At 37.9% G+C, this 23,669-nt stretch overlaps 1 protein-coding gene across 10 annotated transcripts in view; it reads left to right on the top strand.

The window, feature by feature from the left end:
- The first annotated feature begins 920 nt into the window (after window positions 1-920).
- The window catches only part of Stxbp5l (syntaxin binding protein 5L), a 265,174-nt gene continuing 242,425 nt past the window's right edge, over window positions 921-23,669 (top strand). For 9 of the 10 annotated variants that reach the window (XM_045147811.1, XM_045147808.1, XM_045147806.1 and 6 more), the window contains exons 1-2: window positions 921-1,020; window positions 2,275-2,471. In XM_045147811.1, coding sequence (XP_045003746.1) covers window positions 2,283-2,471 — 189 coding nt within the window. In that variant the 5' untranslated portion in view covers window positions 921-1,020; window positions 2,275-2,282. Of the gene's footprint in view, window positions 1,023-2,274; window positions 2,472-23,669 lie in introns of all 10 variants that reach the window. The other variant, XM_045147801.1, reaches the window with a different exon arrangement.

The raw sequence follows: 23,669 nt of genomic DNA, 5'->3' as shown, positions 1-23,669 counted from the left end.
AAGTCAGGGCTCAGAGCTACACGGTCCCATAAGGACTCTCTGTTTTGTTTTTCTGAACGGCAAAGATCATCTTCCATCGAAACTCACATAAAAAGCCCAAGATGCAATCTTGACACTACTTACTGAGAGAACTGTTTCTTAAAAAAAAAAAAAAAAAAATCAAATAAGTGTCTTTGCGTATGTGGAAAAAGGGGAAAGGCTTATTCTATGTCTTAGAGTGAGCAAACGGGTGATCAATCCCTTAGGATTTGGAAGCCTATGTAGCTCAACACTCCATTGAAATGCATTCCTTTCGGTAAAGGTGAGCATTAATAGGTAACAGTTGCTGGGGGGTCGGGTTCATTACAAATACAAGTTCAGTGCTGGGAGAAGGCAGGGAGGGGAGCCCACCTGACGAGCGGGAAGAAGCCAACAGAGGTAAAGCTGCAAAACACCTGCCTGGTTCGCAAAATGCCTCAATCACAGACCACCCCCCCCCCCCAAATAAAACCCTTGCAGCAGCCTGGATTGTGGACACTCAAGTTCTCCAGCTTGCCGTCGTCAATTCTATTGATTCACACCAGCGTCCTTCAACAGGTAACGCCAATTAAACAGCCCCTAAAGCTCGGCGCCCGGAGGACATTGGCCAGTCCTGCCGTCCATCAAATACCTCCACTTAACTTTCCTAAGCGATTTCCCCACACCTCCCCGCCCGTCGTCATTGGCTTTGCTTCCAGCCTATCATCTCCTTCCTTCCACGCCCTGCCGAGTCTCTGATTGGCGGCGACAATGATCCCGCCCCCCCTGACGTTCTGGGCCCCGCCCCTCGCGCCGCCCGGGGGGGGTGGGGGAGGAGGGAGGAAGGAGGCGTGGCCAAGCGAGGCCGCTCGGGGGGGCGGAGCCTGCCTCCCACGGCGGAAGGCGGAGCGTGTCTGTGGAAGCCCGCCCGCTAGCTCGCTCGCCTGCTCGGTTAGGACCTCGGAGAGCGCCGGGCGCCGAGCAAAGCTTGCAGAAGAGACTCGGAGCGGCGACGATTAGCCGGTGTGAGGCGGGTCGGGGGTGGGGTGTGGGGGGGGGGGAGCCCGCCGTCCTCGGGTGCCCTCCGGGTTCCGCGGAGGGGCCGGCGGACGGCTCGTGGCCGTGTGAGGAACGTGCCGAAGTGTGAGGGACGCCGCCGCCGTCCAGGCTCACACCTGTGCGCGTGAGTGTGCGCGCGTGCGTGCGTGCGCGTGGAATGAGCGAGTGAGCGAGCGAGGGTGCCCGCCGTCCGTCCGTCCGTCCGTCGGTCCGTGAGGCGCCGGTGTTTCGGCGGGCTTGCGCTTGGGAGGACGCGGCGGGGAGTCGGGCCGCAGCGGGCGCCCGTGGCCGGCCTCGCGTCCCTCGAGAGCCGCCGCCGCCGCCGCCGCCGCCGCGCCGCTGCGGAGGGAGCCGACGGCTGGGGCGCGCGGGGCGCCCGGGATCGGGGCGCGCGAGATCGGGGACACCCCGCGACGAGGGGACCCTGCCCGCGTGCCTGCTCGCCCCTCTCCCGTCGGCTGTCGGAGTCGCGTCCGCAGATCTTTGAGGGTCCGGAGCTTTTTTGGGGGGGGGGGGCTGGGGGTGAGGGTGAAAATAAAAATAGGCTTTTTTTTTTTTTTTTTTTGGTCACCTTCATTTCCTATAGTGAAAGAGGGAGCGTTGAACAGATTTTTTTTTTGGGGGGGGGGACAGCACAGAAGATGGTGGCAGAGTAAATATTGGCTCCCCGACAACATTCGAAAGACCGTTGTTTTGTTTTATTTTTCTGAAAATAATATGCAATATATATATACATATATATATTTTAATGAGCTGAATTCTAAGAAAGCAAACCTTCCTTTAAGAGAGACCCAGAGGGGTCTTGGTGTGTTGGACTCTGGATTGTGTAATAATGATGATATAATGCTAATGACGATGATGACACTGCCTTTTATTTTTACCCCAGTGCTGATCTAGCATAGCTCCAGCTGGGGAGAAACCCTTGAAAATTCGATGTGTGAGGAAGGAATACTGTTGCGCGTGGAGTTGTGTTCTGTGTGTTTTATAAAGATACACACACACACACACACACACATATATATATATATATTTTTTGTTAACACTTAAAATCTGACCAAAAGAAGTCTGGCTTTATTCTTTTCCCGCACTCAGTTATATCCGATGCTCATAAAATGGGGACGGGCAGCTACTCTCTTAACTAATGACAAGAAAGCTTTTTACCCAGTAGAATTCTCCGTTAACTCACTCCTTTCTCTCTCCCTTTGAATCTCTCGACAGTGTTTAAAATGAAGAAGTTTAATTTCCGAAAAGTTTTGGATGGCTTAACTGCCTCTTCCCCTGGCAGTGGCAGCAGCGGTGGCAGTAACAGTGGTGGCGGCGCTGGCAGTGGCTCCTTACATCCAGGGGGACCTGCAGGGGTTCTCAGAGAGGAAATTCAGGAAACCTTGACTTCCGAGTATTTCCAGATTTGCAAGGTAAGTTTTCTATTGGCTTAAGGCCTGTTTCATCTTTATGTTACTGTTCTGAAAACAAACAAACAAGGAAACACACACACACACGGGATTGGAATAGTTGTGATGCCAACATCAGAGTCCGGTGTGTAGGTCAAATTGAATTGATAAAGACATTTCACACATCAATTTTGGCAAAAGCAATGATAGTTTAAGGAGAAAATGAATACACACAGAAGTAGAATTTGCAAGATAATTGCCCAGTAACTGGGAAAACACAATATTTATGGATAAGTAGTGAACTGAAAAATAAAATAGTCATTTGTTTTCCTGTGTTATCATTCAGAGAAAGTAACTGTTATTCTATTTCATTGTCAGTGTAAAAGAATAAGGCTCTTCACATATTGCTAGAATTAGATAACAGCTACATGAACATGTCTGCATTAGAAGGTCTAATGATGTTGCCTCAAAATTCTGAATACAAAATGCCATCAGATTCTTGTACTCTATAAATATGTAAAGAAACTAATAAATGCCATGTCTTAATGCTTGTGAGGATCTGTAATACTTGTAAGAATTCAAAAATACTTAATGTTCTGGTTTAGTAAGAAAATATTTTAAATAGTTATACTTTGATATTAAATTTCTAATAGATAAGCAAAATAAAGACTTTCTAACAAGGGAGAAGATGAGAAATTATAAAATGAGTATGCTGTTAATCTGTACAGATAGTATAGTGTCACTTTATGACAAAAGAAGGATTTATAGTCTCCTTTTTTGTGTTGCCTTTAATGTACTTTTCATATGGTTTACATAACAAAAAAGCTTTAAGTCATTTGTATGCTACAAATGAAAATGTATACATAATGGGAAAAATAGAAAGCTTTGGAAATCAAAGCAATTAAGCAACAAATATTTTGATACTTCAAAAACAAAAATGTGTGTCTGACATTATTAAAATTTCTATGGTAAATTAATGATATATAATCAAGTAAATTTCAGTATTGCCTCAACTTCTTTATAGCAAGGTCTATGGTTATTAGTTTAAAAGCTAAGTTTATTTAGAATTAAACAGATTTAACCATTCCTGTAACGTATGAATATAGTAGTGATTTTTCACTCAGTGTGAAATAATACTGTCAGGTTAAGGAAAGGCTTAATAGCTGTAATGAGATAAATGAGTGACAGAGTCCTGGAAGCCAGATTTGGATTGTTAGGCAAGGAATTATACCCTGACTCACTAATCTTTGACATACTGCTATTTACTTTCTCACAGTTTGGAAAAGAAATTCTAATTCCCTTAATTAACACATGTGATACTGATACAAGAGAGTTTTATTAGAGATAAAATTGGTAAAGGAGAGGCAGACTTCTGAAGCAGACTGGTATTGGGCAGTTGAGGTTATTAAGTTAGGAGAAAAGATTTTAAATTTGTAAATATAGGAAGTAAAATGAAATATATAGTCATCTGAATTTATTCAGGAAAGAGATGGTCATGGAAAGTGGCAGAAATCAACCTACCTACCTGCCTGCCTTCCTTCTTTGTGAGAGAGAAAGAATGGGTGTATCAGGGCCTCCAGCCACTGCAAACGAACTCCAGATGCATATGCTATCATAGGCATCTGGCTCACATGGGTCCTGGGGAATAAACCTGGGTCCTTGGCTTTGCAGGCAAGCACCTTAACCACCATGCAAGCAATCTCTCCAGCCCAGAGGTATATATTACTTTAAATGCATAGGGCATGGTAGGAAGAGCACTGGCCTGAAAATTTGCGTTGCATGTAAAATTCTGCTATTTGTCAACCATACTATCTTGAGCAAGTCATTTATCTTTCTTGAACCTTTTTTCCCTGTATGTATTAGTATGGGAATCATCATTTCTGTTCTCTATATCTGATACTGGAAGATCTAAAAAGACAAGAAGGTGGAGGCCATGCATAAATTGGAAAGGATGGTAGAGTGGTTATTGGCAGCTGAGGAGAGGGCTCAGTATGTAAAGTACTTGCTGTGCAGATATGAAGACCTGAGTTCTGTTACCCAGAACCCACGTAAAATGCTAGGCCTAGGGATGCACACCTGTAGCCTCACTGGGAAGGGCAAAGACAGGAAATCCCTGATGCTCACCAAGTAGCTAGTCTAGCTGAGTGCAATGACAGTCCTTATCTCAAAAGAATAAGGTAGAGAGCGATAGAGGAAAATACTTGATGTTGACCTCTGTCCTCCATATACACATGCACACGTGTGCATGCACACTTGCACAGCCATCCATTCACGTGGTGTATGTACAGTACACATACATACTCGGGCAAAAGATGTCTATATGAGCGATAAAGTTTTTTAAATCACCTTGTTTGTACTAGAACAAATATAACCATTATAAAATATTTTAGATGATAAGGTAATACTTTTCAAGTAAATTTTGAAGAGAAATAGCTATATGAGCTATGCACTGATAATACTGAAGTCTTACTAAATGGGAAAAGTTCTCTTAGTAGGGCTTCTGTTTATCTTCCTATCCACGTTCTCTTGGTTCCCAAGGCATATTGTGTTTTCCCAAAGCTTCACATCATATACTACAGTGCCTTTTCTCATTCTATTGCTTATAGTTAGATTATTTTCCCACTTTTAATATAACTGGAGAACTGCCAATTAGATTTTACCTTATAGTTTAATTACCACCTCTGTGATAAGTTCTTACTACTGTCTCCTTCCACCCACCACTATTAATTAATTTTTCCTCTTTATTTTTCTATAGTATCTGACATGTACCTATAATGTGAATTTAGTACCTTGTAATGAATTTTTAAAATCTGTCACTGCCATTACACTATAGACTCTTTAAAAAGCAAGTATGTTGTTTTGCTTTTGTGTTTTCTTTTGTTGTTTGAGTGGCCACTACTTACCAGGATAGTAGTTCTCAACTCTGGTGGCCTAACAGAGCATTCCAACCTCATTCTGGTCTTAGAGAATCAAAATCTCAAAGGAAAGTACAAAGACATTTGCATTTTTAAAAATACCCCAATTAGCATTGAGAACCGTTATGATAGACATGATATACTTTTTCAAATTTTATTTTTTAAAATATACTTATTTATTTGACAGAGAAAAAGAGAGATACAGAGGGAGAGAGACAGGGAGAGAGAAAGAGAGTGAGTATGGACACATCAGGGCCTCTTGTCATTGCAAGTGAACTCCAGAGGCATGCACCACTTTGTGCACCTGGCTTTACATGGGTACTGGGGAATTGAACCCAGGCTGTCAGGCTTTGCAAGCAAGTACCTTTAACTGCTGAGCCATCTCTCCAGCCCATCACATTGATTTATACACATTTAATTAAGTGAAATAGCATATACATAGTTGGCTGATTAATTGAAAAGTGATTAAAGAAAAAACTACTAATAACTACAAGCCTTAACACTGAATTTTAACTGAAAAAATATGAATATATAAACATTTTATTTTATTTGAAAAAATATAATATATCAGTTTTTAAATCACTTGATGAATATCAAGTTTTTGTTTTGCTGAGTATTGATTATTCTGTGATTGGAATGGAGTTCTATAAATTTTATATAGATTTTTCTTCCATAATCCATTCCAAATTCATATGTACAATTTTCAGTTTTGATTTATTTAAGGTGACATAACAGTTTACATACTTTTAGAGCAAATCTAGTAGCAACAAGTCCTATATGTGCGTATATATATATATATATATATATATATATATATATATATATGCATGCTATTATATAATTTTTTTATCACTGTAATTAGTAGAGCCATACCTAATTAGATAGAAGAATGTGGGTATTTAGCAGGAGGGCAGTTTACTAGTTTCCATTCATTGAGCCATAATTAGTTTTCATTTATATGTTTTACAGTGAAATTGGAGAGGTTTTGTCAACCTAGCAAGTTAAAATTAGTTTTTAAAAATTATTATTATTATTTTGGTTTTCTGAGGTAGGGTCTCACGCTAGCTCAGGCTGACCTGAATTTCACTATATAGTCTCAGGGTAGCCTTGAACTCTTGGTGATCCTCCTTACCTTTGCCTCCCAAGTGCTGGGATTAAAGGCTTGTAGCCCGGTTTAAAAAAAAAAATTAAATAGTTTCACTAGGTGCCTCAAGCATCTAGAATCTGAATGCAGGGGCTGAGGCCTGGAACACCCATTCTCTCTCTTGCAATTATAAATCATGTACCATTTCTGCTCAAAACTCAATGGCTTTCCATTTCTCTTTAAAATAAAATAATAATTCCTGTTTTATCTTACAAAGTTCTGAATTTTTGAAAAGAGAAAAAAAATTATTTTATTTATTAGAGAAAGAGAGAGAATGGGTACACCAGGGCATTTAGCTGCTGCAAATGACCACCAGATGTGTGCGCCAGCTTGTGCATCTGACTTTTGTGGGTGCTGGGGACTCAGACTTGGGTCCTCTGTCTTTGCAGGCAAGTGCCTTAACTGCTAAGCCATCTCTCTAGCCTAAAATTAGTTTTTTTTTTTTTGGAAAGTTTTATTTGTGAAGCATTTTATTGGACCTTCATAGTAATCATGTAAGGAAGGAAAAGAAAGTATTAATCTTTTAAAAATATATTTTATTATTTGAGAGAGAGAATAGGTACACCAGGGCCTCCACCCACTATAAACGAACTCCAGATACATGCACCATCTTGTGCATCTGGCTTACATGGGACCTGGGAATCAAACCAGGGTCCTTTGGCTTTACAGGCAAATGCCTCAACTGCTAAGCCATCTTCTCTAGCCCATATTACTCTTTAACATTAATGATAAACATCTGAGGTCAGAATTTAAATTCTTAGCTTTCCATGTTTGGTTCAAGTCACATAGAGCTAAGTTTTAACACTGCTCTTTGGTTTTTAAAATCCAGTATTCCTCTTGCTTCATAATTTTTAATTTAAAAAAGGCAATATCATAAATTTTTAAGGAAGCATAGAGACTTTGAGAAGTTAAAAACTATTTTCTTGGATTCTTTGTTCAAAATATGTGCCAAATCTGATCACATCTCTTCACTTCCTCTGTTGTTTCTTGATCCAAGCCCCCAACACTTCTTTTTTTGGCTGCTACTCTACACCATTCAGTGTTCCTCCTGCTTTCGCTTAGGCCTCAATACAGTGTTCTCTCTTACTAAGTAGAACATTTTGACAATTTATTTTTTTAAATTTTTTTAAAAGTTTTTATTAGCATTTTCCATGATTATAAAAAATATCCCATGGTAATTCCCTCCCTCCCCACCCCCCACTTTCCCCTTTGAAATTCCATTCTCCATCATATTACCTCCCCATCTCAATCATTGTACTTACATATATACAATATCAACCTATTAAGTACCCTCCTCCCTTCCTTTCTCTTCCCTTTATGTCTCCTTTTTAACTTACTGGCCTCTGCTACTAAGTATTTTCATTCTCACGCAGAAGCCCAATCATCTGTAGCTAGGATCCACATATGAGGGAGAACATGTGGGGCTTGGCTTTCTGGGCCTGGGTTACCTCACTTAGTATAATCCTTTCCAGGTCTATCCATTTTTCTGCAAATTTCATAACTTCATTTTTCTTTACCGCTGAGTAGAACTCCATTGTATAAATGTACCACATCTTCATTATCCACTCATCAGTTCATTTTGACAATTTAAATCATGTACCTTTTCTGCTCAAAACTCAATGGCTTTGCATTTCTCTTAAAAATAAAATAATAAGTCCTATTTTATCTTAGAGTTCTAAATTATCTTGCTGCTGACAAGACTTTATTTTCAACAGTTATTTTTTACTACTACCTTCTTGCTGTTTCTCAGACATGATTTCTGCCGAAGATGGTTTCCTTTACCTGGAAATTTCTCTACCTTTCCTAGACTCTCAAGTAGTTGCTTTCATGACCTTGCTTGCTTCCTTTACATTATTCACTTCTGACTCTAGTACCTTCTCAGAGAGGGCCTCAGTTTCAGCTCCTTTACTCTACTCTTGTACTGATAGTGTAATATTTATTGACGTTTTGTTTGCTTCTCTACTTACAGTGTATACTCCAGTAAGACAGGATTTCATTTTGTTAATGTCTGTATCACTGATGCATAGAATAGCACTGGCCATATAAAATGTAGTGAAGTATTTGTTGAATAAATGTATGAGTAAATAGAGGTAAGGCAGCTGTTAGTAACATGTTAAGAGCAAAGTAACTTATTTGAATAGTTTCTTAGATATATATTATGACATAAATTTTCTATTACAGAAGAAAAGTAAATCATCAGTGAAAGGATGACACTATTTTATTATGAGGTATATACTTTTTTTTAAATATGAAAATTATTTCAGTTTGTGTTGAGTAGGATATGAGGAACTTTTTTTTGTTTCCACATGATCAGAAGAACAATTCAAAAGTATTAGAATTAAACTGATAGTCATAGCATATGGGTTGTTTTTGATATAATAAACAAAATGGGAAAAATAAATATATGACCAGTACCAGATGCCATGTCTACCATTCTGAATGAACAGTTCAGTGAGCTAAGTCAACATTCATAAATATTGATAAGCTGTTTTGTAATAGTCAAACTGTCAGAGCCAACATGTACATATAACTAGGGCAATTTTTGTCAGTAAATGGATCTATAACCATAATTTTTATACTAAATAAAACCAGATCTTTCAAGGTAAATAAGCATAAAATCAGAAACATAGTTATGAACTGAAAAGAGTTGGGCCTCTCAGTGTCCCAAGAACCTGGAAAACTAAGGGCCTAGATATCAAGATTTCCATAGTCTCTACCCTCCCCTAATTTTACTTGAGTGGTTATATAACTGAAATTTATACAAGGCTATAATCATAGTTCCACATTTCTGTAGTTTTCATCTATAAAAAGCACTACCAGAGATTCCCTGCAATGTGTGAGCTTGTTTTATTTCTGTAGTTATAAACTGGTAAAATAAAAGGTAGAAGTTCATGTTGTGGGATAATGTATTATGGATCTAGCATCTGACAGTGACCTCATGCTCCTGTCATTAAAATGGTCAGTAGAGGGCGGAAGAGATGGTTCAGTGGTTAAGGCACTTGCCTGTGAAGCCTAAGAACTCATGTTTGAATTTCTAGGTCCTACATAGCCAGATGCACAGTGACGCAAGCATGCAGTGTTTACATTTTCGCAGCAGCTGAAGGCCCTGGTGTGCCCATTCTCACTCTGTGTCTCTCTGCCTCTTTCTCTCTCTTAAATTTTTCTTTTTTTAAAAAGGACAGTATAGGAGACTTTTAGTTCCTGCTTCAATCTCATTGCTTATAACAAGTATGTTTAATTTTTTATATATTCTGGGTTAAATTTTGGTAGGTCATATACATATAGAAACATTTCTTCTAGATGTTCTAGCTTTTTGGAATGTTAATTTTCAAAATATTCCCCAATCATCTTCTGGATTTCATTGGTGTCTAATGTAATAACTTACTTTTTGTTTCTAATTTTGTTAATTTGAGTCTTTTCTCTGTTTTTGTTAGTTTGGCTAGAGGTTTGTCAATCCTGTTAACCTTTTCAAAGAATCATTTCTCTGTTTGATTCTACGTGCTGTTCTTTTTGTTGCTATTCCTTTAACTTGTGCCTTGATCATTATTTCTTGCCCTTATTGGGTTTGAGATTGACTTCTTACTGTTTTTCAAGCACCTTAAGTTGCACCATTGGATTGTTTCTTTGCAGACTCTTAGAATGTTTAACATGCTCACTTATGGCTGTAAACTTTCCTCTTAAGACTGCCTTTAGTGCCTCCCAGAGGACATGGTAGGTTATGCTAACATTTTCATTTGTAACTAGGAATTTTTAAATGTCTTCTTTAGTTTCTTCAGTGACCCAGTCTGCATTAAGAAGTATATTATTCAATCTACAATTATTTGGGTAGATTTGAAGACTCTCTTACTGTTGTTTTCTACTTTTATTCCTCTATGATCTGATATAATGCAAAGAACTATCTTTTTTTTTTTTGTATTTGCTAAGGTTTACCTTGTGGTCTATGATGTTATCAGTTTTGGAAATGATTCCATGTGGTGTTGAAAAGAATGTGGATTGCCGATCTCTTGGATTGTATAGTCTGTAGAATATGTTAAGTTTATTTATGGTATGATTTAGCTATGAAATTTCTTTGCTGATTTTTAGTTTGGAGGACCTAGTTAATTATTAGAGTAAGATATTAAAGTCACCCACTATTATTATGCCAGGATCTATTTGACATTTTATGTTTTAATATTATGAGATTTTGAGTCCTAGTTTTTGGTGCAAAAATACTTACAATTGTTCTATCTTATTAATGAATCATTTGCTTTATTAATATGTAGTGGCCTTCTTTGCCTTTTTAACTAGTTTTTGACATCTACTTTGACCTATAATAATTGCTATGCTTATTTGTTTATAGTTTCCATTTACTTGGTAGGATTTCCATCCTTTGACACTCGGTATGTATTTTTCTGGGAGACAATAGATAGATGGTTCTTGTTTTTAGATCTGTCAGTTAGTCTGTGTCTTTGTTGGTGAACAGAGGCTGTTTGCATTTAAGGCTATTATTATTGCCATTTCCTAATACTTTCTGGTTGTCTGTGCTATTGGTATTCCTTTTGTTCCTCCTCTTGTGTTAGTTTTGGGAGTCTTCTCATAAGATAAGATTGATTCTTTCCCAGCTCTTCTTTGAGCATCTGTTCCTCTCATAGAGTGTATTGCTTCACATGTTCTCACAGATAAGGCTGTCTTTCCTTTAAGATTTTTCTACTGTGCCGGGTTGATTGTCATGAATTGCATTCATTTGTGCTTGTCTTTAAGTGTCTTTATTTCTCCATAAATTTGAAGGATAATTTTGTTGGATATGGCAATCTTGATGGCAGTTACTTTCAGGACTTGAAATATATCATCCCATACTTTTCTGTCTTGTAGAATTGCTGATGAAGGATGTGAAGTTATTCTGATAAACCTGACTTTGTATGGGAGTTGACTTTTTCCCTTAACATTTTTAATATTGTTTCTTTGCTTTGTATTTTTGACATCTTGCCTAGTACATGTAATAGAGAAGTTCTTGTCATGTCTATTTGGAGTTCTAAATGCCTCTTGTGTTTAGATGTTAACTGCTTTACGTTTGGGAAATTTTCTCTTGTAATTGCATTAAATAATGTATATATTCTTTTAAAAATCTTATCTCTGTTTGTACTCCATGTACTCTGAGGGTTAGCCTTTTCAGTATGTGCCAGACTTTTTGGCAACAATGGTCATGTTCATTAAATTTTTTTTTCTTTATATATGTCTTAAGTGTAGTTTATTGTCTCAACTGTCCCCCATTCCTGAAATTCTTCTGGATGATGCTTTCTGATGTGGCTTTTGAGAAATTATTTCTTATATTTCTGTTTGGTTCCTTTTCAGTGTTTAAATTTCTTTTCTGTGTTTTTCCTTCATACTTATGGCTTTCTCCTCCAACTTATTATTTTGTTCATTTGGAGATGGTCTTGTCAAGATCTTATATCAATTTCCTTAGTTTGGTCATCTGCTTATTTGAGGATCCTATATGAACATTAATCTTTTTCAAAAGTGGGACTCTGGTGTTGGAGAGATGGATTAGTGGTTGAGGTGTTTTCCTGCAAAGCCACAGTACCCAAGTTAGATTCTCCAGGATCTAGATGCAGAAGATGGTACCTGCATCTGGAGTTTGTTTGCAGCAGCTGAAGGCCCTGGTGCACCCATTCTCTCTCTCTCCCACTGTCTCTGTCTCTCTCAAATAAAGTAAATTTTTAAAAATTCAGAAAGTGGGACTCTGAATTCATTCACAGATATTTAAGCTATTTCAGAGTTTTTGGCTTCTATTATAGGGGAGTTGGGAGGTTGAGGATGGGTCATGGTGTGTTGTCTCGTATTCTTTGTGTTTCTTTGTTGTGCTTTGCCCATCTGTGAGGATAAATGTCTTCTAGTGTGAACTCTGCCCCCTTCCCAGCTCTACTTGGTTGGTTGTTTTGTGTGAGTCTTCTGATTCACTGGGAATTATGCTTCCTGCAGCTATTTAGAGGGAAGATCCAGTGATGACTCTCAGTAATTTATTGTCAGCCCGAGTTTTATGTAAACTAGCTTTAGGAGAACATTTTGCATTATACTTCTATCCCTGTTAAGGTTCAGAGACTGTGGCATTAGGGTACTGATTGGAGAAGATAAGATGTACTTTAAAGATTTAAAAAAAAATTTTTGTTTATTTTTATTTGAGAGTGACAGAGAGAGAAAGAGGCAGATAAAGAGAGAGAATGGGTGTGCCAGGCAGGGCCTCTAGCCACTGCAAGTGAACTCCAGATGCATGCGTCCTCTTGTACATCTGGCTAATGGGTCCCGAGGAATCAAGCCTTGAACCAGGGTCCTTAGGCTTCAAAGATTGTGCTCAGCAGATTGATCCACTTAAACCTGGATACCCTTTTAGATGAAGAGTCCTGTAAAAATAAACTTCCTCCCATTAGAGTTCACTGGTGTGGCTGTCTTTAGTACCTTTTTGTGTTAGTGGTGGTGGGCCAGGGAGAATTGTTTTCTCTGGCTGACAGCTTCCTGTTCAGGTTTCTGAGCCTCAGATTTGTAGACCCTCCCTTAATCCCTCCCTACTCAGAGCTTTTCTTTTGGAGATTCCTGGAGCAGTACTTTCATGAAGTTCCATTGTGGTCTATGGAGTGGAGTGGCTAAGATGACCCCTGCCAGGACCCGGATGGTGCAAGTGGCTGTGGCACTAGAAGCAGCGGCAGTGCTAGGACAGCTGCCGCTGCAGTGGGCAACCTGAGGTGCTGGGGGTGGCTGATTGTCACTGGTGATGTGGTTTCTGCAGGTAGATTACTGGGAGACCTATTTAGGGATGGACTGTAGAGTGTCTGCGTCCCATGTCCCATGAGGCGGGGGCAGAACAGCTGCAGTGGCTGATGCTTGTTGGTGTGTGTATAGAAGAGCAAGTGCTTGTTAGTCAGCATGGCAGTGTGGCTGCTTCAGCAACCATAGTCCTCCACTCACTTAGGCTACCAGGAAGCCTCAGGGATAGTATATTCTGATACCATTTGTGTGCGCGCATGCATGCGCATGTGCGTGCGTGCATGCGTGTGTGTGCACATACATGTGTTGTATATACATACATGTGTAGATGTAAGGATGGCCAGAAAAAATTGAGACTATCAGAAAGAAAAGGTAGAGTGGAGAACAAAAGTAACATTTGCATTTTAAAATAGTAAGGGTATCTGATTTAGGGAACTTTTATTGATAAGAATATATTATTCCCATTTGAATTACCAGTAAAATCTGTGGTTTTCTCCTTTCAGGTAAATAAAATTTCATGATTTTACTAAACAATGTTATTACTTCTCTTCCATTGTCACCAAGGAAGTATCTTAGCACAACATAAATTTATTATTTTGTAATCTGAAGGCTCAAAGTCTGAAATGTTACCGAACTATTCACAGGGCTGCATTCCTTTCTGGAGGATTCAAGGGATATTTTATTTTCTTTATTTTTCCCTAGCTTTCAGAGGCTGTTCACAGGTCATTGGCTGCTGGCCACTTTTCATCTTTAGCACTAGCAGTGCCAATTCTTTCATACATATTATGCTCACACTCACTTTCATGTATCCCTCTTCATGTTTAAGGCCGTGTGTACATGTTTCCATTGGATTTACCAGAATAGTCAAGGTTAATGTCTCCATTGCAAGGTTAGATGACTAGCAACCTTCATTTTACCTGCAACTTTAATTTCCTTTTACTATGTAATTTAACATACTAACCATATTAACATATTCTTTAGGGGGTGTTATTCACTCTACTACAAAGATACTCAGCACCCTCACATTTTTTTAAAAATATTTTTTGTTCATTTTTTATTTATTTATTTGAGAGCGACAGACACAGAGAGAAAGACAGATAGAGGGAGATTGAGAGAATGGGCGCACCAGGGCTTCCAGCCACTGCAAATGAACTCCAGATGTGTGCGCCCCCTTGTGCATCTGGCTAACGTGGGACCTGGGGAATTCAGCCTCGAACCGGGGTCCTTAGGCTTCACAGGCAAGCGCTTAACCGCTAAGCCATCTCTCCAGCCCTTTTTTGTTGTTTTTATGAGGTAGGGTCTCACTCTAGGTCAGGCTAACCTTGATTTAACTATATAGTCTCAGGGTGGCCTTGAACTCACAGCAATCTGTCTACCTCTGCCTTCCCAGTGTGTGCTGGGAGTAAAGTTGTGCACCACCATTCCCAGCCCACTGTTTTTGTTTCATCATTTATTCTTTCTTTTAGTTTATTTGTGTATTTGCAAGGAAAGAGAGAAAGCAAGAGAGAATGATGAGTATGGGCATGCCAGGGCTTCCTACTACTACAAACTCCAGATAAATGTGTCACTTTGTGCATCTGGCTTTACATGGGTATTGAACCAGGGTCACTAGGCTTTGTAGGCAAAGCACTTTAACTGATGAATCGTCTCTCCTGCCTCATAATTTATTCTTACAAAAAATCTAAATGATGGAATACTATAATAAATCTTTGGGTTCAATAATTATCTCAATTTTATTCTCTTATTTACTACTCTGTCATTTTATTTTGCATATTTAAATTTTTATACTTTTCTATCTGTAAAACACTTCAAGAGATAACACTTTTAAAATATAACCCAAATCTCATTATAACACTTAAAAATTAACAAAATTTCTTCATATAATCTAACATGTAATGTTTATGTTGTCTTAATTGAGCCACATTATCTTTTGTAATTAAGATTGGGATACATGGCTGGAGAGATAGCTTAGGGGTTGGTTTGACTCCCCAGAACTCATGTATGCCACAAGTACAAGGTGATGCATGTGCACAAGGTCACATATGCACACAAGGTGGCACATGTATCTGGAGTTGCAGTGGCTAGAGGCCATGATTCACCAATTTCTCTCTCTCTCATAAAAAAATTAAAAAAAAAGATTTGGCTCCAAACAAGGTTCACATTGAATTTTTACTTGGTTTAAAGTTATCTTTAATTTGAGTTTCTTTTAAATAAGTTCACCTAAACTGTCAGCTTTTGAATATGTTGTTGAAAAAACCATAATTCCTATCTGAACTTGAAGGCAATATAAGTGTACCACAAGAGGCAAGAAGTTGACTTTTGAAATTGATTTCAAAATATAGGAACATCTAAGGAATTTGAAAAAAATATTTTTAAGTCTGAGTCATTCTACTATAGGGTAGGATTTGCTGAGAATATTAGAAAAGAGGAAAATATTTTTAAAAGACATAGTATATTTCAAAGTGAATTAAAGTGGGATAGATTCTTTAGATTGTATTCAGTGATATTAATTTTTACATATTAAATTACTTGAAAGATAGAATTACATTTATTTCACATATGTATTAAGTAAAAGAATAGACTACTTAACAAGAACTCACCCCACAACACTTAAAATTATAGATCAATAGAATAAAAATGAATTGGCTAAAGTCTGTTTTGTTTTTGACTTAGATTTCTTCAAAGATAAAGCCTACCCAAGACTTTGGCAATAGGTTAGATGTCCTTGAATAAGTGAAGTAGGAGATCGTAACAGGGTCATCAGAACACTAATGAGAAACATACTTTGATATATTGGGATCCATGAATAATCTGTCCATTATGTCTGTTGATTATGATATTATTCAGAAGGTCCATCTATCCTCTGCTCACCTATGGTCGTTCATTATTTGTGGCTTGAATGTAAAGTGTTTCCCATAGCCTTCATGTGTTTGTGATTAAGCCTAATACTTTATCCCCATTTGGCAGAGCCTTTGGGAGGTGGAGCCTTGCTGGAGGAGATAATTCACTGAGGGTATGCCTTGTTCCTTGGGTGTTAAAGCCCAGCCACACTTCCCGCATTTAGCTCACTGGCTCTACTTCCTCCCAGTTGATGTTATGCCCAACCTGTCCTGTTTTACCGATCATTATGAAACTTCCTTTGAAATCTTAAACTGGAAATAAACACTTTCCTTCCATAATCTGATTCTTGTTGGGTATTTTGTCCCAGAAATGAGAAGGCTGATTATTGAATTTCTGAAATTATTGAAGTTTTGTTGTTTTCTAGTGCTCTCTTAAGTAAAATTCTTTTGATATTTGAGGCAATATTCAATATACTTATGCTTTGATGTAGCTAGCAATCCTAATTTGGTGACATCACTTATTATGTAAACATTTGTTAAAGGATTATTTTATATATATAATGCTGTATTAGACACTTTAAAAATTAATTTTCACTTGATGAAGAAGGTATTTTCTGGGATTATTTCCTCAGTATTATGGCTATTCCTATTCACCTTCTCCCCACTCTTAAACTGAGGTTCTCTTTATCATATTTCTATCTTAAAACTTATGTCTTGCTTAATAATCTCTGTTAGTGCATGCTGATTTCACTGAGTAATGGGCTTCATTGTGACAATTAATATTTGCATATAACATATTTTGATCATGTCTAACCCCTACTACTCATGACCTTCCTTCCCCCAATCCTCTTTGTCTTCTTTGATAATCCCCTTCTACTACCATGTAATCTCCTTTTTTATTATATTTCATATCAGAGAGTATATGTGAGAAAATGTCTTATTTTGCCTAATGTGATCTCCTGTTACATCCATCTTCTTGCAGCTGGCTATTCCATTCTTCTTTATGAATTCATAACATTCCATATTGTGTGTATGTGTATGTATGTATATACGTATGTATATCTACACTCACACACTATGTATATACATACATATATATATACACAGTCACATTTTCTTTATCTATTAATTCATTGATGGGTACCTGGGCTGATGCCATTGTGAATAACATCAATAAAACATAGGTATCAGGCATCAGTTTGATCTATTGTATGCTATTTTAAATTGGAGAGGTATAGGTGAATTACATAGTAGTGTTTTTTTTTTTTTTTTTTCCCAAGGTAGGGTCTCACTCTGTCCCAGGCTGACCTGGAATTCACTATGTAATCTCAGGGTGGCCTCAAACTCACGCGAACCTCCTGCCTCTGCCTCCCGAGTACTAGGATTAAAGACGTGCGCCACCACGCTCGGCGAACATAGTAGTTTTTTAAGGAACCTCTGTACTGATGTCCATGGTAGCTAAAATAATTTATGTTCTTACCAACAGTGTGTAAGGGTCTTCCCCCCCCACATTATTGTCCAAAATTATTAATTTATATTATTAAAAAATAATTTTAGGTTAACATGTATAGTATTACATTTAATTGTATCATCTTCATATATGTATATATACCATATTTTTTTGTATTTTTGATGATAGCCATTTTGACTGGAGTGAGATGAAATCTCAGTATAGTTTCAGTTTGCATTTTCCTGATAGCTAAAGATGTTGAAATAATTAATTCCCATTTGTACTTTAAAAAAATTTTTTTAAAGTATTTTTATTTATTTGTAAAGAGAGAAAGAGAGAGAGAGAGAGAGAATATGCACACTAGAGTCTCTTGACACTGCAAACAAACTCCAGATATATGTGCCACTTTGTGCAAGTGGCTTTATGTGGGTATCTGGAAATTTAACCCAGGCTGGCTGTTTTTTGCCAGCAAGCACCTTTAACTGGTGAGCCATCTCTCCAGTTTCCATTTGCATTTCTTTGAGGAGACTCTATTCCATTGCCCATTTGTTGATTGGCTTACTTGTTCTACTTTCTCTTTATTCCTTTCTTTTTTGGCCCTGGAGATTTGATGTGGGGCCTCAAACATGGTAGGTGTGCAGTCTTACCACTGAGCTCTATCCATAGCCCTTTTGGTGTTTTGTTTTTTGAGTTACTTATATATTCTGGCTATTAATTCTCTGTCAGAAGAATAGCAGGCAAAACTTTTCTTCCTATTCTGTATATTGTTTTTAATGGTTTTCTTTGCTGGTCATTATTTGTTTATTTTGGTGATTATTTACTGAACTGTTGGCCTTATTCATAATCATAACTTGTTGCCTATTCCTGTATTTTTTAGTACTTTCTTTATGTTTCCTGCTAGTATTTCAAAGTTTCTGGTTTTATAGTAAGGTTTTTGATCCATTTTGAGTTGGTTTTCTGTGAAGAACAAGAGATTGCGGGGGGGGGGGGGCTGGAGAGATGCCTTAGTGGTTAAATGCTTGCCTGTGAAGCCTAAGGACCCTGGTTTGAGGCTTGATTCCCCAGGCCCCAGGTTAGCCAGATGCATAAGGTGGTGCATGCATCTGGAGTTCGTTTGCGGTGGCTGGAGGCCCTGGCGCCCATTCTCTCTCTCTCTCTGCCTCTTTCTCTCTCTGTTGCTCTCAAATAAACAAACAAACAAAAAGAGATGGGGATCCTATACTAGGCACATTTTAATTGTGCTTTTTGAGGAATGAAATTTTGGCATCCTTATTTTAATTTCAACTGTTACCTTTGGGTTTCCCTAGAGACTCTCTTTTTTTCAATGAGGTTTGAGACATACAATTTTTTTATTATTAGATATGGACATATTTTGTATGTAAACATCACATGTTGGTACCATAATTTCCCTCCTCCCTGCCTCTTTTCTGAAGAGGCCTTCCTCATTGGGGATGCAGGCCAACCCTATGGGGATTGTGGGTTATACATTATGGGGGCAGCAGTCAGTTATTGGGGAGAGGCAATGACTCTGTCCATACTGTCCCAACTTGTGGCTCTAACAATCTTTCTGGCCCCTCTTCCACAAAATTCCCTGAGCCATGCTGGAAGTGAGGTATGCAATTTTTAAAATTAATTTTCTTCTGTTATTATATAAGAACTCTATTGATGTGTTAGAGAAATATGAATGAGGGAAGCATTCTATTGTCTTATGCTTAGGGTTTGTCTTTTAGCAAGTCTGTGCTCTTGGGTATGACCTTCATTTGTCTTTCTTTAGGGGCCCTTTATCCTTTTAGTTAAGACGGGAAGGCTAATGTTAACATTTCTGTTTTCCTACCTAGCAGACTTGAGAGAGCCCGAGGTGTGCATTTCATTTTCTTTAATTTAGTTGGACTCTGGTAAATCCTTAGTCAGACATGCTATAGTAAAATGATTTCTGTTGAGGACAGGCCTTGTAAAAAACAATGTTCTATTTAAATGGCTCCCTTTCCCTCAACTGCTGAAGGTGAGAGGGAATTTTTCTGTGATGTTCACTGAAAGAACTTAGTGGGATGTTTGCAGGTAAGATTTTAAATGAGTACAGGGGTGACCTTAATACTGAGTCCATTGGAAGTTGTAACTCTCAAACTTACAGACACTAAACCTCTCAGAGTCTATCCAGTACAGTTTAGTTTTCTCATCTAATTACTGCTTCTCACGTAGAGATTCCCATGGTTAGGCTGTTGCTGAGGTTGTGATTCGTATTCTATCTTCCTGTCTATTCATTTTGCATGTACCAGTGTCCCTTATGACCTCAATGTTAGGATGAATGCAAGAAAAGTTGCTGATTTTCAGTTTGTTCAACTTTTCTCCTTTGTGAAAGGAAGTAAAATGACTTCTGAGATCTCATTTCAGACTAGAAATTGGAGCTTTCCATTTTTTTAAACTTTAAAATTGGATTTAATCTGTCTAATTAGACAGCTGTTTTTCCTTAGTAGTAATTGTTAATGTAAATAATAAATATTATTAATGATTTTCAACTTTTTGAAAGTATGCTTCATGGCCCTTTCCTTTCTACAACTTCTGTTATGTGAATGGTTGGTTTTATGATAGTTTTCCATAATTTTCATAGGCTTTCTTTGTTCTTCCTGTTTTGTCTTTTTGTTCCTTCTAGTGGTTATTTTCAAATGTTCTTCTACCTTCTAGCGCATTCATTTTTTTCTTTTGCTCCATGAATTCTTTTGAAGCTTTCTATTGAACTTTTAACTTAGTCACTGTTCTTTATATATAGAATTTCTACATGGTTCTTTTTTATTGCTTCTCCTTGCTGATTTTCACTTCTTATGTGCTTTCCAAATTTTATTTAATTTTTTATCTGTATATTCATATAGTTTATTGAGTATTACTCAGAATTCTTTGTCGGTCATTTCATAGATTTCTATTTCATTGGGATGTTTATTGGGGACTTACTAGTTTTTTTTGGAGCTAACACTTTCCTGATTCTTTATAATCTTTTTTTCTAACATTGCATGCACATTTGAAGTGACCACTCTTTTCTAGACTTCACAACTTTTTTAAAGTAGGGACAGAGCTTTGTAATTCAGCTTTGTCTAGAATTTTAGAGTGCCAAGATGGTGATGACTCTGGGGAGGTGATGACTCTATATTCCCTAGTTGTCTGGGCTACTGCATTTGCTCTGACAGTGGATAGAGCTACTAACTGAGCTGTGCTGATGGCTGAGACGGCTGACTGTGCTCAGTTACCAGGCAGAATTGTTGGATAGATACAGTGATGACTTTTAGTTAGACCTATAACAAAATGTTTTCCCTGGCTTGGCCAGTCTACTGAGAATTTTTTACTTAGTCAAGGCAGAGGGTCATGTGAATTACCATGTTGGCTATGTGGGATCTGGGGAGTTCTTAGAAATACATAATTAAGGCCTTTTCTCCTCATTTGGGTGGAGCTATGGATAGGCTTTGGTTGAATTAAGTATCTGTTAGACCACCCAGAGAAGCAGCACCACCCCCTGTTTCTCCAAAAAGCACAGACATTTATCCTGTCTGGATAAGGCCATTGTACTGGTGATCTGGCTCTGTGGAGCTGGGTCAAGCTGTTGTAGCCCTTTAGTTCAGCAAAATCTACGGAGGTAAAGTTATTGGGGTTGGCTGGCAATCCAGGCACGCAATCTAGACTGTACTTCCCAATGTGCATCTAAACATAGTTTAACTCTGAAGATGTACTAAGCTGGCTGTTATCTTTGATAAAATGTTGTACTTAGCAGAAACATGGAGGTACCAAGGTCTGCACAGTGGCCACTGTCTTTGTTTCTACCTGAGTCATGGGGGATCAAACCTTGCTATTTTTCCTATTGTCCCTCATGAAATGAGATCAGAATGGGTTTCCTGAGAAGCATGTTATAATGCTAGGAAAGGGGGATGATTGCCTCCAATTACTCTTTTCCTGTTTAGAAGCTATGAGCCTAAGGAAGGAGTCTGCTGAAGTGGGGGTGAGAATTGCCATGATCTGAGTGACATCATTTTTTTTTTACCTTTTTATTTCATTCATGTCATGCCATGCAAGCATTTTGGGATTATTTCTAGTCAGAAAGTTGTTAGTTTTGTAAGATCTGTTTTCAATGTAATAACAGTTTTGAATTTTTCATTTTATTGTCAGCTTATTTAAGGTCAATTAAGTTTAAATGATTTACATAAATATGAACATTGATAATTCAGTGTTTACTATTAGCTTTTTATATGAAGACTTCCCCATTTATCCTATAAATAGTATTGAGTAAAAGGCACTTTGTAAGGTTTTTATATGTAAGATTGTCTCTGTTGTTGTAATACATGAATAAAAAATGGAATAGCTAAAATTCTTCATTACATCTTTGCTTCTCAAACTTTGTATTGCTTTGTTTTCTTTTCAAATGTTTTTAGTGGAACTTAATAAGTGTGGCCTGAGGTATCACATAAAATGACTTAAATGTTTTTGGAGTAATTAATAAAAACAGGGAAATGTGTTATTAAACTATTGCTCCCTTTTAGAGATTTTAATTATATTTTGAATCATAAAATATATCAGATGTCCTATAGCATGGGAAAGCATTCACTTGTGCCTGAATATTTCCATATTTCCAAAACAAAATGTCACTAAAGAACCTTTTTTTTTTTTTTTTTTTAAATGAGAGAGAGTAGGGGTGGTGGTAGAAAGGATTGGCACACCAGGGCCTTAGGGCCTCCAGCCACTGCAGACACGTGCATCCCCTTGTGTGCACATGCAACATTGTGTGTTCATGTCACTGGGTGTTTGGCTTATGTGGGACCTGAAGAGTTGAATATGAATCCTTAGGCTTTGCAGGTAAGTGGCTTAACCACTAAGCCATCTCTCCAGCCCAGCAAAGAACCATTTTTGGTGTAACTTCATGGAATATTCTTTCTTTCTGTTTTTCAAGGTAGGGTCTCGCTGTAGCCCAGGCTGACCTGGAATTCACTGTGTAGTCTCAGGATGGCCTCAACTGATGGTGACCCTCCTCCCTCCCAAATGCTGGGATTAAAGGTGTGCATCACCATGCCCAGCTGCAATATTCTTTAGAATTAGTGTTCCAAAAAATATGATGAGGGAATAGTGACTTTTGTATGTTTTTCCATAATTATGTAGCTTCTTGTACAATGCATTATTAAATATGGGTTTATATAATTGAATTTAGGTCTACTTTGCTTAAATGGAAAATATTGCACAGTTGATGCTTTCCTAATGAAAAACAATACTAAGAAGCTTAGTGAATTTCTTCTACATAATGCAGCATTTATTAGTTGTGGATGGAGTTTTTTAACTGGTAAAAGTTACCTAATTTTATGATTCCTCTAAAAGATACTGCTAATATGATATTCCAGAGGGCTATTGATACAGGTGTTCTAGCCATTTGACCAACTCAAGGTCTTTGAAAGAATTCTATGGAAAAGTTTAATGTACAAAACACTGGAGAGAATAGTATTAAAAGTTACACATATGGAGAGATTGCTTAGCAGTTAAGGTGGTTGCCTGAGAAGCCTAAGAACTCCTGTTCAAATCACCAGGTCGCATGTAGCCAGATGCAATGATGCAAACATTTAACGTTACACATGTGCACAAGGGGGTGCATGTATCTGGAGTTCGTTTGCAGTGGCTGAAGGCCCTGTCATGCCCATTCTCTTTCTCCGTCAAAATTAATAAGTTTTAAAAAACCCAAATTACACATATCTGTCATTTAGTTTCAATAGTTATTTACATTTTGTTGTTTTTGTTTCAGCTATTGATTTCTTATTGTTTCAGATGTACAATGTCCTATCTACATTTATCTATAGAAATACCTGGTTATTATAGGATATAACGGGTCTTTTCTTTTTCTTTTTTTATTAATTTTGAACTCAGCAAATACAGTCAATTTAGTACCATTGTTAGGCTCATCCATGTCCTACCCCCTCCTCCTGGCCCCTTCTTGTTGAGGTGTATGGGTCATACATTCTGGAGTTCGCCCACACTTGTGGGTAGGATAAATGTCTCTGCATATCATGTGGCGCTGACATTTTTTCTGCCCCCTCTTCCACAAAATTTCCCTGAGCCATGTTGCATTCATATTTGGTCTGCTTCAGTGATGAGGTGTTGGGGACCTCTGGGTAT

This window comes from Jaculus jaculus, chromosome 4 (assembly GCF_020740685.1).
Source record: "Jaculus jaculus isolate mJacJac1 chromosome 4, mJacJac1.mat.Y.cur, whole genome shotgun sequence".
Classification (NCBI taxonomy): domain Eukaryota; kingdom Metazoa; phylum Chordata; class Mammalia; order Rodentia; family Dipodidae; genus Jaculus; species Jaculus jaculus.
The sequence above is the reverse complement of the archived record's forward strand: the minus strand, read 5'-3'. Positions and strand labels throughout refer to the sequence as shown.